Source organism: Panthera onca, chromosome B2, assembly GCF_046562875.1.
Source record: "Panthera onca isolate mPanOnc1 chromosome B2, mPanOnc1 haplotype 2, whole genome shotgun sequence".
NCBI lineage: Eukaryota > Metazoa > Chordata > Mammalia > Carnivora > Felidae > Panthera > Panthera onca.
Genome location: NC_138343.1, coordinates 1,870,554 through 1,885,613, shown reverse-complemented (window position 1 = coordinate 1,885,613; position 15,060 = coordinate 1,870,554). Strand labels below are relative to the sequence as shown.

The 15,060-nt window shown below is 48.5% G+C and overlaps 1 protein-coding gene and 1 non-coding gene across 2 annotated transcripts; both read right to left on the bottom strand.

Annotated features, from left to right (window-relative positions):
- Positions 1–544: 544 nt before the first annotated feature.
- On the bottom strand, positions 545–13,607 carry LOC132666224 (uncharacterized). Its single transcript, XM_081795668.1, has 6 exons — positions 13,589–13,607; positions 13,142–13,269; positions 12,839–13,030; positions 7,040–7,500; positions 5,836–6,949; positions 545–4,517 (listed from the first exon to the last, which is right to left on the bottom strand). Exons 1-6 carry the CDS (start codon positions 13,605–13,607, stop codon positions 4,392–4,394), a joined length of 2,040 nt encoding a protein of 679 aa, XP_081651794.1. The 3' UTR covers positions 545–4,391.
- On the bottom strand, positions 12,620–12,701 carry TRNAS-GCU (transfer RNA serine (anticodon GCU)). Its single transcript has one exon. It is a non-coding gene; the product is annotated as a tRNA-Ser (tRNA).
- Positions 13,608–15,060: the final 1,453 nt, after the last annotated feature.

Sequence of the window (15,060 nt, the reverse complement as noted above, 5' to 3'; positions counted from 1 at the left end):
GGCATAGATTTAATGTGCCTTTTCAAAATGGCTATGTCCCTTTATCCCAACATTTATTTAATTTTTTTAACGTTTATTTATTTTTGAGATAGGGAGACCAAGCATGAGTGGGGGAGGGGCAGAGAGAGAAGGGGGGCGGAGACACAGAATCTGAAGCAGGCTCCAGGCTCTGAGCTGTCAGCCCAGAGCCTGATGCAGGGCTTGAACTCACGAACTATGAGATCATGACCTGAGCCAAAAGTCAGATGCTTAACCGACTGAGCCACCCAGGCGCCCCATCTCAACATTTATTTAAAAGTCCATTTTTGGGGCGCCTGGGTGGCTCAGTCGGTTAAGCGTCCGACTTCAGCTCAGGTCATGATCTCACAGTCCGTGAGTTCGAGCCCCGCGTCGGGCTCTGGGCTGACGGCTCAGAGCCTGGAGCCTGCTTCAGATTCTGTGTCTCCCTCTCTCTGACCCTCCCCCATTCATGCTCTGTCTCTCTCTGTCTCAAAAATAAATAAAACGTTAAAAAAAATTAAAAAAAAAATAAATAAAATAAAAGTCCATTTTTCCTTACGGTGATTTGAGATGGCAAATGGATTGTACAATTTTCGTATGTGCTTGGGTCTACTTTTGTACTTTCTATTGCTTTATTGATCCATCTACTCATGTATCAGTACCATGATGTCATCTAAAGATGCTTTATGGTAGGTTAGTATCTAGTAAGACTATTTCCTTCTTTTCAAGTTTTTCCAGTGATTCTTTCATGCTTACAGTATGAATGAAGTTCACATGTTTTTTTAAAAAATTTCATTAATTAATTTAATTTAATTTAATTTAATTTAATGTTTATTTTTTGGGAGAGAAAGAGAGCACAAGCAGGGTAGAGGCAGAGAGAGGGAGACACAGAATCTGAAGCAGGCTCCAGGCTCTGAGCTGTTAGCACAGTACCCAACGCTGGGATTGAAGCCACGTACCGCGAGGTCATGACCTGAGCCAAGATCAAGAGTTGGCTATTCAACTGAGCCACCCAGGTGCCCCTTCCCTTCTCTGATCTTAAGAATAAGACATCATATGTGGGGGCACTTGCTGGCTGAGTGGGTTGAGCTGACTCTTGATATCAGCTCAGGTCAGGATCCCAGGATCATGGGATCAGTCCCACCCGGGGCTCCTCGGTGGGTGTGGAACCTGCTTAAGATTCTCTCCCTCTCTCTGTCCCTCTCCCTCACTTGTGCTCGCTCTCTCTAAAATAAGAAAAGAGAAAAAGAAAAATCTGGATTAAAAGAAAAAGACATCCTATGTAGATTGGTTTGTATAATAAATAGGCTACATTTCAATTTGCCCGAATCTTTACATAACTGGGAGAAACAGAGTCGTGGAGTGAAGATGATATCCCAGCCGGGGGACAGGGGAACCTGCTGCTTATAGTTCAATAATCCTATCAGTTCTGCAAAGACTCTTACAGCAACTAAAACACGAACCCGAAGACCTGCGGCTGTGGCCGCTCCTCCCCCACTGCGCCCGCGCACACCCTTCTGTCTATGCAGCGGAGGGACTGGCCAGGTCCCGGAAGGACGTCCACCACCGGACTTTAAAGGGTGACTCGGGGCGGCAGTAACCAATTACAGAAATGAAATTAACCTCAAACCCGTTATGACGGTCATTTGTCTTTCACTCTATGATTCCTGGATTTGATTTTTAAAATTTTCTAATACGAAAGTTCTGGTTGTAAAATCGTGGTATAATGCAGCCACAGTCATTAGAAATGCATATATTTCCCAATTAGACACTTAACTTATATTGGCTTTAAAAAATGGGGGGAGGGGGTGTTCTTTTTGTCACATGACAAGAGGTGTGAGGAGGGCAGCTGTCCTCACCACCCTGGGGTTCTTGCTCGTGCCCACCATTGTGCAGGCCTGGACACCAACTATGTTCACGACAGGAGGTGGGCAAAGACAGAATAAACGCACCTGCCTCATCTTACAAGGAAAGTACAAGCTTTCACAGAAACTGCCAGAAACTGTGCCTACTTCTCCCGGGCCAGGCCTGTGTTGCATAGCCAACTCCAGTAGGAGGAAAGCTGGAAAAGTAGGTAGGTACATGGCCAACATGAACAAAATCAATGCTTTTTATGGAAGAAGCAAGTGTGTGTGTGTATGTGTGGGGGGGATATAGGTTTCCCCTGCTACACAAAAGTAGGGCATTCCTGTGAAAACTGTTGGAAGCAGAAAGGGCACAGAGTGAACAGTATCCCCACTTTCTGTAAGTTCAGATAGGCCATGCTGCCTTGACAAAAGAACTACACTAGTTCCTGTGTTTACTGACCTGAAGAATCCACAGAGTATTTTCATTTTTATGAAAAAGAGCGGTTACTGTGCTGATGCGGGTCTTTTGTAAAAACAAAGTGGTATAAAATGGAGAGCTAAAAACCACACTTTCTGAAAGCAGGGGTGCCTGTGTTCCGAGAGGGCAGCTAAGCATGTCTGCAACAATGGCATTTCCCCTTCTTCCAGAAATCACACAGAAACAAGAAAAATGAGAAACATTTATGCAAACTTAGTATTCTAGAAGAGTAGGGAGAGCTCTATAACCCTGAGTCATATGAAAATCTATCAAATACGAACATTACCCAGAACTGACCAAACACCAAGTCCTACCAACGGCCACATTTCTCAACAAAGTAGAAGAGGAAAATTCTAAAGAAACAGGCACATCTGCAGGAAAACAAACAAACAAACAAACAATATTGTTTCTTTGAAACAAAAGGAGGAGGTGTGCTGGCTAGAGGGAAGAGGAAAATACATGCTTTCTACAAAACTAAACACAAAAGTGACAGGATTTATGGAGAAAATAAAGTTACAGGATAGACTACTTCAGAGATACACAACTTTGTCACCAGAGTGCTAATAAAACCATGGTCCTAGTAATATACAAGCCTAGTCAGAAAGATACTATAAAGGATGATTACATCCCGTATAGCACTGTACCTCAGTGAGGTGATGCTACTGTGCCACAAAGTGGGCTCAGGAAAGGGGAAGGAGGAGTAGAGACTCTGTCATCAGAAGTTCAGGAGGAGAAGCATTTGCACATCTTCCAAGAAATGCAGTGATTTTAGAAAACCATGATTTGGTTCTGGCTCATCAATCGTGTGTGTACTTCTTTGAAATTGACTTACAGATGCAGTTTCTGCTGCTTAAACATTTCCCTTGTTTTGTAAAGGAGCTGCTTACATGGTTCCAAATGGGACCTTATGCATGAAGCACAATCCTGTGGCACTCTGCATGGCAGTCATTCATCATCTTCTGTCCACTCCCCCTGTATCCTACCTGAACCTCAGGTGACAGAAGTGAGCCGTCCGCTCCCCCTCCGTCCTACCTGAACCATCATGCCAGGCCTCCACAGTAATATCAGTGGCAGGTTTAATGTGCAATTGACTCCAGAAAGCAAAAACTGTGCGTGCATTTCACCCGCTGTAGGTGCAATAAACACCTTGAATGTTCTCCTTAAGTAATAAGCTTTAAAGGCTGCAATCACACCCCAATCAAGGGGCTGGAGTAAAGAAGTTGTACCAGGAGAGAAAAGAGAACTTCAGTATCTGATGAAAGGGTAGCAACTGTTGGAGGAGGGATGGGTGTATGCTAAGACTTTTGAAAGATAATTTTTTCCTCCTGCAGTTACCTTTTTAAGTCACGTAGAAAAAAACATCACCTAGAAGACCAATAAATATCTGCCTGTTATCCAGCCTCTCTTGTTAGAACTACAGCGGGCCAGTCTTTCCGACTCCTTTCAAAGCTCATCCTCAGCTTTACATCCCCACTGGGATTTGCACCCCGCATCACATCACACGATCTCGCGTGGCCTCAAGCCCTCGTGTGTGTTGTGCGTTTCCTCCTTAGAGATACAGACCCTTGAGGGAATGTGCTTCCAGTGCAGCCTGGTTTCATCAAAATTAAAATCTGATCCAGGGTATAGCCTTCTTCATCAATCAGATTTCTTAACCCTGGGAGAACCGTACAGCCTCTTCTATCCGCAGTCACAGTTCACCAGAGGGCTTAGCACTGGAAGACACGGCCGTTCTTGAAGTCACTAAAGCAGCCACTACTTCTGCTAAGTGAAGACACTTCTGCACTTGTAGCTTTTTCCTGAAGGTCTTCATATATTGCTGAGACTTCCCTTTATTTGAGAAAGGATGCCTCTGATTCCTTCTTTGTTTGGTATTCAATCCACACACTTAACCAATGTTCCGGTTTTTCCATGTCCTTACACCTCGTCCAAACAGACTTTGTAGTGCTGGCAGATGTTCCAGCTACGGAACTTTCTGTTACTTCCCAGTTCTTCTACTGTCTCTGGCAGCATGCAACGTTGACTCCTTTACGCCGGTTGCACAATGTCACAGATGCTTCCATGTTTTAAAAGCGTTTTGTAATTTTGGGCTTTTCTTCAATTCTTAAAGCTGTTGTTTTGTGTTCGCTAGCAGAGATTTCATCACCAGCTTGCTTCTGTGGCACTTGTAAACCCCTCTGCTTGCTCATTTTCTGGAACACAAAGAAGTTGAACAAAAAATGCACACAGTTGGGAGGGAACCATGCAAAGAAGCATTTCCAAAACAGAGACTGGCCAAGAGGAAGGATGTGGAGGTGAATGGGCAAATGGGCGTTTGGCACAGTGCTGCCCGTCTTCACAGTTTGCTGCATCCGCTATAATCACACGCCTTGCATTCAGCTGCTCTCACTTGGCGGCCCCAAACATCAGCTTGCTGGTAAAATTCACGTCTGTGCCAGAACGATTTCAATGTTACATGGACTCATTTCCTTATTTACGAATCTCATATGAAAGATCTGCAGTCCAGAAAAACAGGTCTTAATGGATCAGACTGTATACGTAAAATGTTCATATTTAAGGAGTTCGGATAAACGTATGGATAGGATCATTATAGAAATGTGACTGGTAATATCCGAGATGTTCTAAAATTACTGTCCTAGAAGGCATGTATGCTCCCTTAAAAATAACCTCTAGGGGCGCCTGGGTGGCGCAGTCGGTTAAGCGTCCGACTTCAGCCAGGTCACGATCTCGCGGTCCGTGAGTTCGAGCCCCGCGTCGGGCTCTGGGCTGATGGCTCGGAGCCTGGAGCCTGTTTCCGATTCTGTGTCTCCCTCTCTCTCTGCCCCTCCCCCGTTCATGCTCTGTCTCTCTCTGTCCCAAAAATAAAATAAACGTTGAAAAAAAAAATTAAAAAAAAAAAAATAATAACCTCTAGCGTAAGGGTGAAAGACCAAATACTGAACTCAATACGTTTCACATACCAACCACTCCAAGTACTGAAAACCATCTAGAAAATGATGGAATTAATTTCTTTGTTGTACAAACGAAGACATTAAAGCCCAGAGAAGGTTTGATACGCCAGAGGTTACACAGCTAATTAGTGACAGGGCCTATTATGGAACCCAAATCTCATCATTCCCTTTTTCCTGATATTTCTAGTAAGTGGCTACTTCTCTATTTGTCTTTCCCAGAAGGTGCTCCTTATATCCTGATACTGATTTGTTTTCATATATGGTAAAAGTAGTGGGCATCAGAAGAGTTTAATCTCACAGCCAGTAAATAAAGTGTATTTTCTACTGATAAGCAATAGATCAAGGTTTCCCATGTGGTTACATCATCCACTTTTGTGGATTTGTCACTTACGTGCAAACTGTTATCCCATAAGCCTGAATCTATTCATCTACACCGGCGATCAAATAATAATGCCCCAAAGCGGAATGTGCCGCCACCAGTGTGGAGTTGATGGCACGTACTCCAGCTTGGACCCACGCCCTCAACTTCTGCACAGAAGAGGCACCGCCAATGTCTCACCTGCTGTCTAGGCTCGTCCAGCTCCCGCTCCAGATCCTCCAGCACGGTCACCGCCTGCTCCCCGCTCTCCGGGTGGTGCTCCCGCACCCAGGCCTGGAGCTCCTCGGGCAGGATGGTCAGGAACTGCTCCAGCACCAGCAGCTCCAGGATCTGCTCCTTGCTGTGCGTCTCGGGCCGCAGCCACTGGCGGCACAGCTCGCGGAGCCGGCGCAGCGCCTCGCGGGGTCCAGGCGTCTCCTGGTAGCAGAAGTGTCTGAAGCGCTGGCGACAGAGTTCCCTGGTGTGACACCAAGTCTCCTGCAGGCAGGATTCCTGATCCCACACATGGTCTTCCTCCTTAACCTTCACTTGGATGATGTCCCCGTGCGCCTCTGACGCTGGGCTAGCCGAGGCCGGGACGCGCGCGCAGGCCGCGGCCATGCTGGACGCCACCTGCGGTCGGGGCAGGTGCGGGGCGTCCCGCCCGCTCCTCAGGGAAGTTCTGCACGGAGGAACCCCGTCAAACACAGAAGACAGACGCGGAGAGAGGGGACCGGCTTCCGTGGCCCCACGGGGCGGCCCCCCGAGCGGCTCCGTCCGCAGGGAAGCGGTCCCGGCCCGCCCCGGAAGCGGCGGGCTCTCAGCCGCTAAGGGGTCGCAGGGCCGCTCGCCGCGCCGCCCGCTACCCGCGAGGCGCAAAGCCGAGGCCGCCGTGGCCCCGCGCGCAGGAGCCGAGCCGGCCGGGGGCAGGGACGGGCCGGGGCTGCGGGCGGCGCGCGGCGAACGGAGCCGGCTGTCGCCGCGCACACGCCGCCTCCCCGCGGCCGCAGCCCGCACCTCCGAGGGCCGCCGTCCCGGCCGGCGGGACTGCCCCGCGCTCCCGCCGCGAAACGCGCCTCCCCGCCGGCCCGGCGCGCACTTCCGGTCCGCTCTAGGACTGCGGGCGGTGCGAGCTCTCGGTGGTCGTGGCGGCGGACCGCTGCGCCCCGGAGGCGAGCGCGCGGGAGCCCCGGCTCCGCGATCTTCCGCGGGGGAGCGCTTCGCGGTGCAGAGGCTGCCCGGGGCTTGCTGGGCGCTCCGACCGGCGGTTCTGAACAGACCAGCGGGACGGACGGTTTTGCAGGCTTTGCCCGGCCTGTTCTAGCAGCCGCCAGGCAGGCTCGGAAAAGGACTGCGAGAGCGGGTGTGCTCTCTCCATTTTACGGGTGGGAGACCCGCAACTCACAGCGTGCGCCTCTCCCGGTGACGCGGCGGCGCCGGCTTGGCGAGCCGTACCGCAGCCGCCGGGAAACCCGCCCCAGAGGCGCACCTGCGCGACCCGGCGCGCTTCCAGAGCGCCGGCAAGAGGCGGGAGGGCACGAGAGCTTCCTGCGCGCTGCGAGCTGCTCGGGGCCGCACGCTCTGCAGGCCGGTGCCGGCAGGTGCGCGTCCCGCAGGTCTGGTGCCGGCAGGTGCGCGCCCCACGGGTCCCGTGCTAGCAGGTGCCCGCCCCGAAGGCCAGTGCCCGCAGGTGCGCGCCCCGCAGGTCCGCAGCCGACGGTGCGCGCTCCACAGGACGGTGCCGGCAGGTGCCCGCTTCCCCAGGCCCCCGCGGAAAGCGCCGAGCAGGAGGCCTGAGAGCACTAGAAGCGTCTCAGGCCCCCGCCCAGATTCCTCTTCCTTCTCCCCACCCCGATGGCCCCTCGGCTATGCTGAGAGCGCTCAGAGAACGGTAGGTCCCACCCCAAGAGCGTTTGTTGAACTGCTGAATGGCGTCCTCTTCCCATTGTTTCCTTCTACTTTGGTCCCTCGTGATGACTCACATTTTGGCATTTCTGATGCAAGAGGTTTTGAAGAATCAACATTTCTTTTGGAAAGCTCTAAATCAAAAATTCTTACCCTTGGGTTCTGTAAATGGTCTTGAACGAGTCCCTAAACCCAATGAAATTATATGTAAAATGTTTGCTTATGTGCCCTCGTCATCAGACCTTCAAAGGATGAGATGGAGCCCCACCTCACCCCCACCCCCAGTTTCCTAGCCACTATTAACGTGTTGCGTTTATCTTTTGTGGTTTTCCCCTAACCAACCCTTAATCCTTTGCAGTCAAAGATTCTGTCTTCTGTCCCTTTCACTTTCTGTATACTTTGATCATGGTCGTGCTGAGCACAGTAGGCAGCTAATATGAAGTAAACATGACTTTTAAGTCCTCTACGTAGGGGCTTTAATTTTTTGGTACATTTTCACTTTTAACATCTAAAGTGGCATACACCTGTAAACAAACTATATGTGTGTGTGTGTGTGTGTGTGTGTGTGTGTGTGTAAAACAAAAATGAATATGCAAAAAATGAAAAGCTCCTTCATCCCTCGTTCCATGTCTCAGAAATATTCATGCCAAGAATTTAGTATATATTCCTCAAACCTATTTTAAAATGAATATATAAACTCACACACTAAGACTTAACCAGAATTAGATCATGCTATATATCACAAGTCAGAAATTTCTGGGATTTGTTTTATATATTTTTTAATTTTTTAATGTTTATTTATTTTTGAGACAGAAACAGAGCATGAGTTGGGGTAGGGGCAGAGCGAGACACAGAATATGATGATGTAGGTTCCAGGCTCCGAGCTGTCTACACAGAGCCTGATGTGGGGCTCGAGCCCACCAACTGTGAGATCATGACCTGAACTGAAGTTGGACACGTAACCGACTGAGCCACCCAGGTGCCCCTGGGATTTGTTTGTTTTAAATTAGATCCTCTCCCAAAACTGCCAAGCCAACATGTGGGCACCTCCATCTGTCCCAGTCTTTTTTAGTAGCTGCATATTATTTCCATTAAGCAGATGGGCGCATTTTCACATTTTGATATTGCAAAATATTACACTGAACATTTTTGAACATATTTTATTTTTAATTCTTTTGTGCTTAAAGAAAAATTGTTGAAAGATTATTTTGAAAGATATTGTGAAACATCCCTTCAGAAGAGTATTTATCATGACCCCCCCCCCCCCCATCTGCATGCACCCTATCCAAGGCCTGGAAGGGATAGTCCTGTATGATGTATGTTTTTTTGTAAAAGTTGCAGAAAGATATTATAATGGAAACTAGTGAAGACTGTTCCCTCTTTCTACCGCAACTTATCCTGTTACATCATCTAGGCCTTAGAGTGGCTGTATCTGATTCTGTACAGATAATGTCTGTTCCTTTTCTTAAGCAGGACCCCCTAAAAGGTGTAAGCTTCAGACCTCACAAAATCTGGATACCAACGGAGGCACGCAGGAAAGTGCTCCGACTGCCTTGAGATACATTTTGCTCCTTGCCCCTTCAACGACACCACAGCGTCAGATTTCATGCTCAGCCTGGCCTTTTGGAAGTCTGACCTACTTCTGGGTCAGAGCTCGCAGTTATTGCCCAGGGGATATTTAGCTGAGACTACAGATGGCTGTGTTCACCCTTTTGGTTGGTCCCTGGTATAACAGGTGGCTTTCTGGATGTTGAATCTGCAATCTGAGATCGAGTTTCGCTCAATGGCTCCTCTCGAGAAGAACCTTTTATATTTTGTAGTTGGTGGGATGGCGTCTGCACGCTCAGTGGTATTCAGTTTCCCTACTCTCACCAAACAAACGTAAGACCCTGGGAAGTAAGTTCCACTTTCTAAAGTTCACCTGAAGACCTGGAGACCCTCCTGGGGTGCCCAGCACCTTCAACATCTCCAAGGACACACATGTCCCCAGAGTGCTCAGTCCACCCCCCCCCCCCAGGGGACTCCAAGCACCACCCCTGCCTAGGTTACTTCTCACCTCTCCCTCCTCATTCCTGCCCCCTGCCCCCAGTGCTTGGAGGGCAGCGTGGGGGTTGCAGGAAAGGCTTCCAGTCCATCACAGGCGGCCCAGGGTGGGCTGTCCTCACACCAGCATCGCTGCGACTGACCCACAGGGAGCTGAGGCTCAGGGACAAGTGGGTGCCTCCGGAACACTACTGTCACTGTGTAGACAGGAACAAACTGGAGGTAAAGATCAGAACTAGGAAGTCCCTACACTCAATTTACCTTTGTTTATTTTTATTTTTTTATTTTACGCACACACAAGCTGGGGAGGGACAGAGAGAGAGGGAGAAAGAGTCTCAAGCAGGCTCCAGGCTGAGCCTGGGTGTCACAATGGTGAGAACATGACCTGAGCCAAAATCAAGAGTCCCACTCTTAACCGGCTGAGCCACCGAGGCGCCCCTCGTTTTACCTTTAGGATGATGAGAGAAACAGGGTCTCAGGAAGGAAAGATTTCCTTCAGCAGGACAAGAGCTAAATTAGGAAGCGACAGGTATGTGTGTTTTGTAAAGATGACTCTCTTCTATGTCATAAGAGGCACCTCCGCTTACCAGGTCTGTGATCAGGCTGATTGCAGAGGGAATCAACCTTTTCTGTTGGGGTGCTGCCATAGCAACAGGTGGTGTCTTCTTTCCACCTTGTGGGTGCTAGTGTGAAGAGGTCTCCCCCACAGTGTTGACTCTCTCCTGAGATGGCCCGACAGCCCTGCCCGTGTGGGAAGTCTATATCCGCAGTCCTTCTCCCAGCCAAGTCCACCTGCAGCCTGCGGTTTTCTCGGCCACGCGGCACTGACATCCTAACCGACACAAAGTCCATACTGCAAATAGACCCTGGACTTCCAACTGCCCTCCTGGAACTTTATGGAACAGATGGAGTGAAGGAACAGAAGGAAGAACCACTTCTTAACTATTGAAGAGGAATTTAACGATGTAATCATTATGATCATATCCAGCATCAAGGTCCCACCTGTCCTAGTTCAGATCCAATAATTCAGATTTGTTCCAAGCCTCTAAATTAAGGTAACGGAAGGCCTGGGGGGAGGGGTGCCTGCACCCAGCTGACCCAGGACTGGAGAGAAGGCCACGGAGCAGCTGCCACCGGAGCAGAGCCAGCCAGGCACATGACGGAGGCTGGGAGAGAGTGTGGACACTTGTGCTTGTACCTCGTGTGTTCCATGGCTCTCCTATGCCTTCAGGAAGCGGAGGGAATCCCTATGGGTATTGACAAGGGCTCCCTCCTTGGCCAAACTGGTCAGGTTCTTCTGAGCCTTCTGAACTGGGCTCCATCCTTGGCCTGTCAAGCCCAGTCTTAATAACGAATCCTATTGAGTCCAGTTTGGGCATGAATCCTGCTAAACCAGTTTAGGTGGGAAACCCCCTACCCTTGATAGCCAATCAAGTTCCTTTTGCTCCACTAAATATTCAATCAAGTCTTTTTTGTTTGCTTGCTTTTATTTTGTTTTGTCTTGTTTTAGCAATTTTCCATCCAGCGACTCCCTCTCCCTGCCCATTGGCCATGAATCCCCAGCTGCCCTCATTGTGTTCCAAGGGGAGGTCAGTCTCCCTGTTCTACTTCAATAGTCTAAATAAAGTCTTCCTTGCCTGTTTAACCCCATCTGGTGCAATTTTTCTTTGATAGGTCCCTCAAAGAACTTACAGACACATCCTGGGAATATTTCTTATCCAGAGAAAACAAGCTGCAATCGACTGTGTAGAGGTCTGTCCAGGGTAGAATGAATCAACTAACAGTAGCCAATTTTCTGATGATATGAAAACAGATTTTAAAATCTGTACAAGATAGGAGAGATGTGGCTGGGAAGATAAAAAACCAGAACAGCTTTCCCGGGCTGAACATTTACAGAAATAAAGAGAATTCTGGGTGATTAGATATAACATGTAGATACCTAAGGCAGATACAAGGTTTCCGGGTCAACAGAAGAAACATCTGATGCTTTATTAAATCACAGACTCCAAAGCACACACTCCCTGAGATCATAATTTAATAGATTGAGTGAGGCCCAGAATTCTGCAGCTGAAGCAGTCCAGAGATCATACGTCAAATATTGCTCTCAGCTTAAAACAATAAAAACAAAAATTCAAATGAATTGAAACAAAAATAATTCTGCTTTTATAAATGTAAGAAGTATTTTGTCATAATAAGGGAAATGGAAATTAAGTTGTATTGCAATACCCCTTTCACCTACTAAATGAACAGAGAACCCAAGCTGACAAGATAACTCTGTTGGGGAGGGGGAGGGGAGCAAGATTATAGGTTTGGAGTGCAGAGTAATAAAATTCCTTTGGTGGGCAGTTTGGCAATTTGTATAAGTATTTCCGATGCACATAACCCAGGACCAGCAAACTCATTTCTTAAAATGTATGCTGCAGTATTTACAGGAGCACACAGTCGAAATTACACGTTGGGGGCAATGGGACACTTTGTTTTTTAAATTATTTTTATTTTAGAGAGAGAGAGAGAGTACAAGCAGGGGACAGGCAGGGACAGAGGAAAAGAAAGAATCTCAAGCAGGCTCCACACTCACTCCCATGATCGGGTAAGCATGACCTGACCTGAAATCAAAAGTTGGTCGCTTAATCCACTGAGCCACCCAGGGGCCCCAGAGATTTTTTTTTTTTCTTTTTTTTTGAGGCGATACTTTAAACATGTTGAAAATTGCAGTATAATTAAAATACATATATAGCTGAAAATTTCATGCAAAGTACAATGTAAACAATCATTTGCATATCTTTGTGGGTGACTTTGTCATTTAAGTCAGGCAAGTGTTTTTCTATATCCCTCAGTGGACCATTCTTCAAAAGACCTAGAGACTCCGCGGTGAGTATAAACATCTTTCTTCTCTCCAGAAGGTCCGCATCTCAGACGCTGGATCCAGTGACCCCACTCTGACGGGTGCTGCTGACCAAGCGTTACCCGGGAGACCCCGGACGCTCTCACAGAGCCCTCCTGTGTGCACCCCGGCTGGGGTTCAAAGAAAACCTCCCGACGAGGGTGGGATTCGAACCCACGCGTGCAGAGCACAATGGATTAGCAGTCCATCGCCTTAACCACTCGGCCACCTCGTCCGGTGCCCGCACCCCGCGGCCGGACTCTTCGCCCCGCGGTGGGTTCCGCGGTGACGCCTCCGCGCGTTTGCTCTCCCCCCACGCCGCCTCCACCCTCACCGCCGGACCCCGGACAGGCGTTTTCGGGTCCCTCTCACCGCAGCAGGTGCTACGTGAGCAGGCACAGCCAGCGCGCCGCCGTGTGACGCGCGGACACCTGCTGCCCGCACGTGGCCAGCGCCCCGGGAGCGCCCGGACCCCGGGAAAGGCCGGGATCTCTGGTACGCGCCCCTGAAATGCGTCAGACCGCGGGGCACACCTGCATTTCCCTCCGGTTCGCTTCCCGGGGCCTTGGCGCGAACAGAGACCGGGGAGAACTGGGCTGGAAACAAGGCTACACGCGGGCGCCCGGCGGAGACGGCGTGGGCGTCAGAGCAGAGCGGAACCTAGGCAGGGCTGACCTGGCGCGGCCGCCACCGCTCTTCGGGCCCCGGGAGCCGCAGGTGGGGAGGTCGGAGCCCAGGAGAGTCGCAGGTGGGGAGGTCGGAGCCCGGGGAGCCGCAGGTGGGGAGGCCCGCGCCCTGGGAAGCTGCAGGTGGGGAGGCCCGGGCTCCATCCCGCTCTCCGTGACACTCGGTGCAGGCCACCTAGCCAACTCCATCACCACCCTTCTCCCCAGGAAGAAGCCCACCTTGGCCGCTTCAGGTAAACCAGCATTCAGAAACTCCTGTCACTCACTAGACTACGTTAGTTTTTTCTATATTTCGTGCAGGATTTTGGAGAGAAATGGAAGAGAGAAGATTCTTACTTGCCAAGATGCCGTTGCATTTTCCTTCCTATGAAACCTCTGCTTGTGTTCTGAGCTCTGGTCTCCCTCCCAGGGTCCCTTACCGAGTTTATAAACTCACCTTTGCATGCACCGCCCATCATGGGAATCCACGGGTTAGAGGACTGAGGACTTGTTCATTTAGTGAGTCAAACAATCGTATCACTTTTTCGAATGAGGTCGGCTGTTATGATTTTCCTTCAGCCTTGAGTCAGGACTCCCGTTTTGTTGTTCGAAGCATCCCTTCTCATTGTCCTGTTCACAGTTCCAAGGAAATCCGATTTGATACCAGTGACTTCAAAACTACTTCTCAAGACAACTTTTCAAGAGAAAAGTTACCCGTTAGATTAACAAAGATTTTTCTTTTAGACAGTTCTCCCGCCATACTCCCCAGAGGGCAGGGATCATATTTCATTATTCATCATTTTACACCCAGCACATCAGCGTGTAGAATGAATATGTAAAGTGCTTTAAAATGCCTGACACTGGGGGCGCCTGGGTGGCTCAGTCGGTGGTCAAGTGGCTGACTTCAGCTCAAGTCATGATCTCATCACTGGTGAGTTCGAGCCCATGTTAGGCTGTGTGCTGACAGCTCAGAGCCTGGAGCCTGCTTCCAATTCTGTGTCTCCCTCTCTCTCTGCCCCTTCCCTGCTCATGCTCTCTCTCCCCCCCCCCCCCCAAAAAAAATAAACATTTAAAAAAATGTAATACCTGACACTGCAATCACTATGTAAATGCTTTGCATTATCATTATTATCCCTCAGAAAAGACAACCAGCAGAGCAAACATGAACCAATAGTGTGTTCAGGCAATCCACAGAAGTAGAAACAATTCAGACGACAAACATAATAAAAGAAGCTTCCCTTCACATATATTTAAAGATATGCTAATTAAAATAGTAATATCTTCTCCCCTCCATTAGACCGACAAGTATTTACAAAATTCATAATAACAGATCTGGGCCAGAGTTTCGGAAAGCATGTTTTGAAATACTGCCGTGAAATTGTAACTTGGCACAAACACATTAAAGGATGATTTTATAAGACCTATTGAAATTTAAAAACTTACATCCTTTTTCCCTTCCTAAAACCCAACTATCAAGTAGGGGTAGGAGGGAGGTGACTCCAACTATAGTATGTGTAGTTTTGTTATCATTATTATTTTAAGTAAATATGAAGATAAATTAATAGAGTTTTAGATAATATCAGTGAGGCCACTTAGCCTCAGCCTCAGTTTTATGAAGACTCAAATGTAGACTTTTCTTGATATCTCCAAAGTACATTATACATACAATTATTGTATATTTATTTGATGTTAACAGAGTTCATGTTTAAATATAATTATTTCAACTGTATCCCAACTTTTAGAATATTCCTTTTGTATTTTATTTTAAATATGGTAGAAAACTAAAAAAAAAAAAAAAAAAATGCCACAGGCCCTTTGCAACTTTGGAAAAACCATGATGGGCATTGACATAAAAAATGCCTGCAAGAATATATACGGACTGTCAAAAGTCGTTATATCCAGGGCTGCAGCTACGGGGCTCCAGCACTT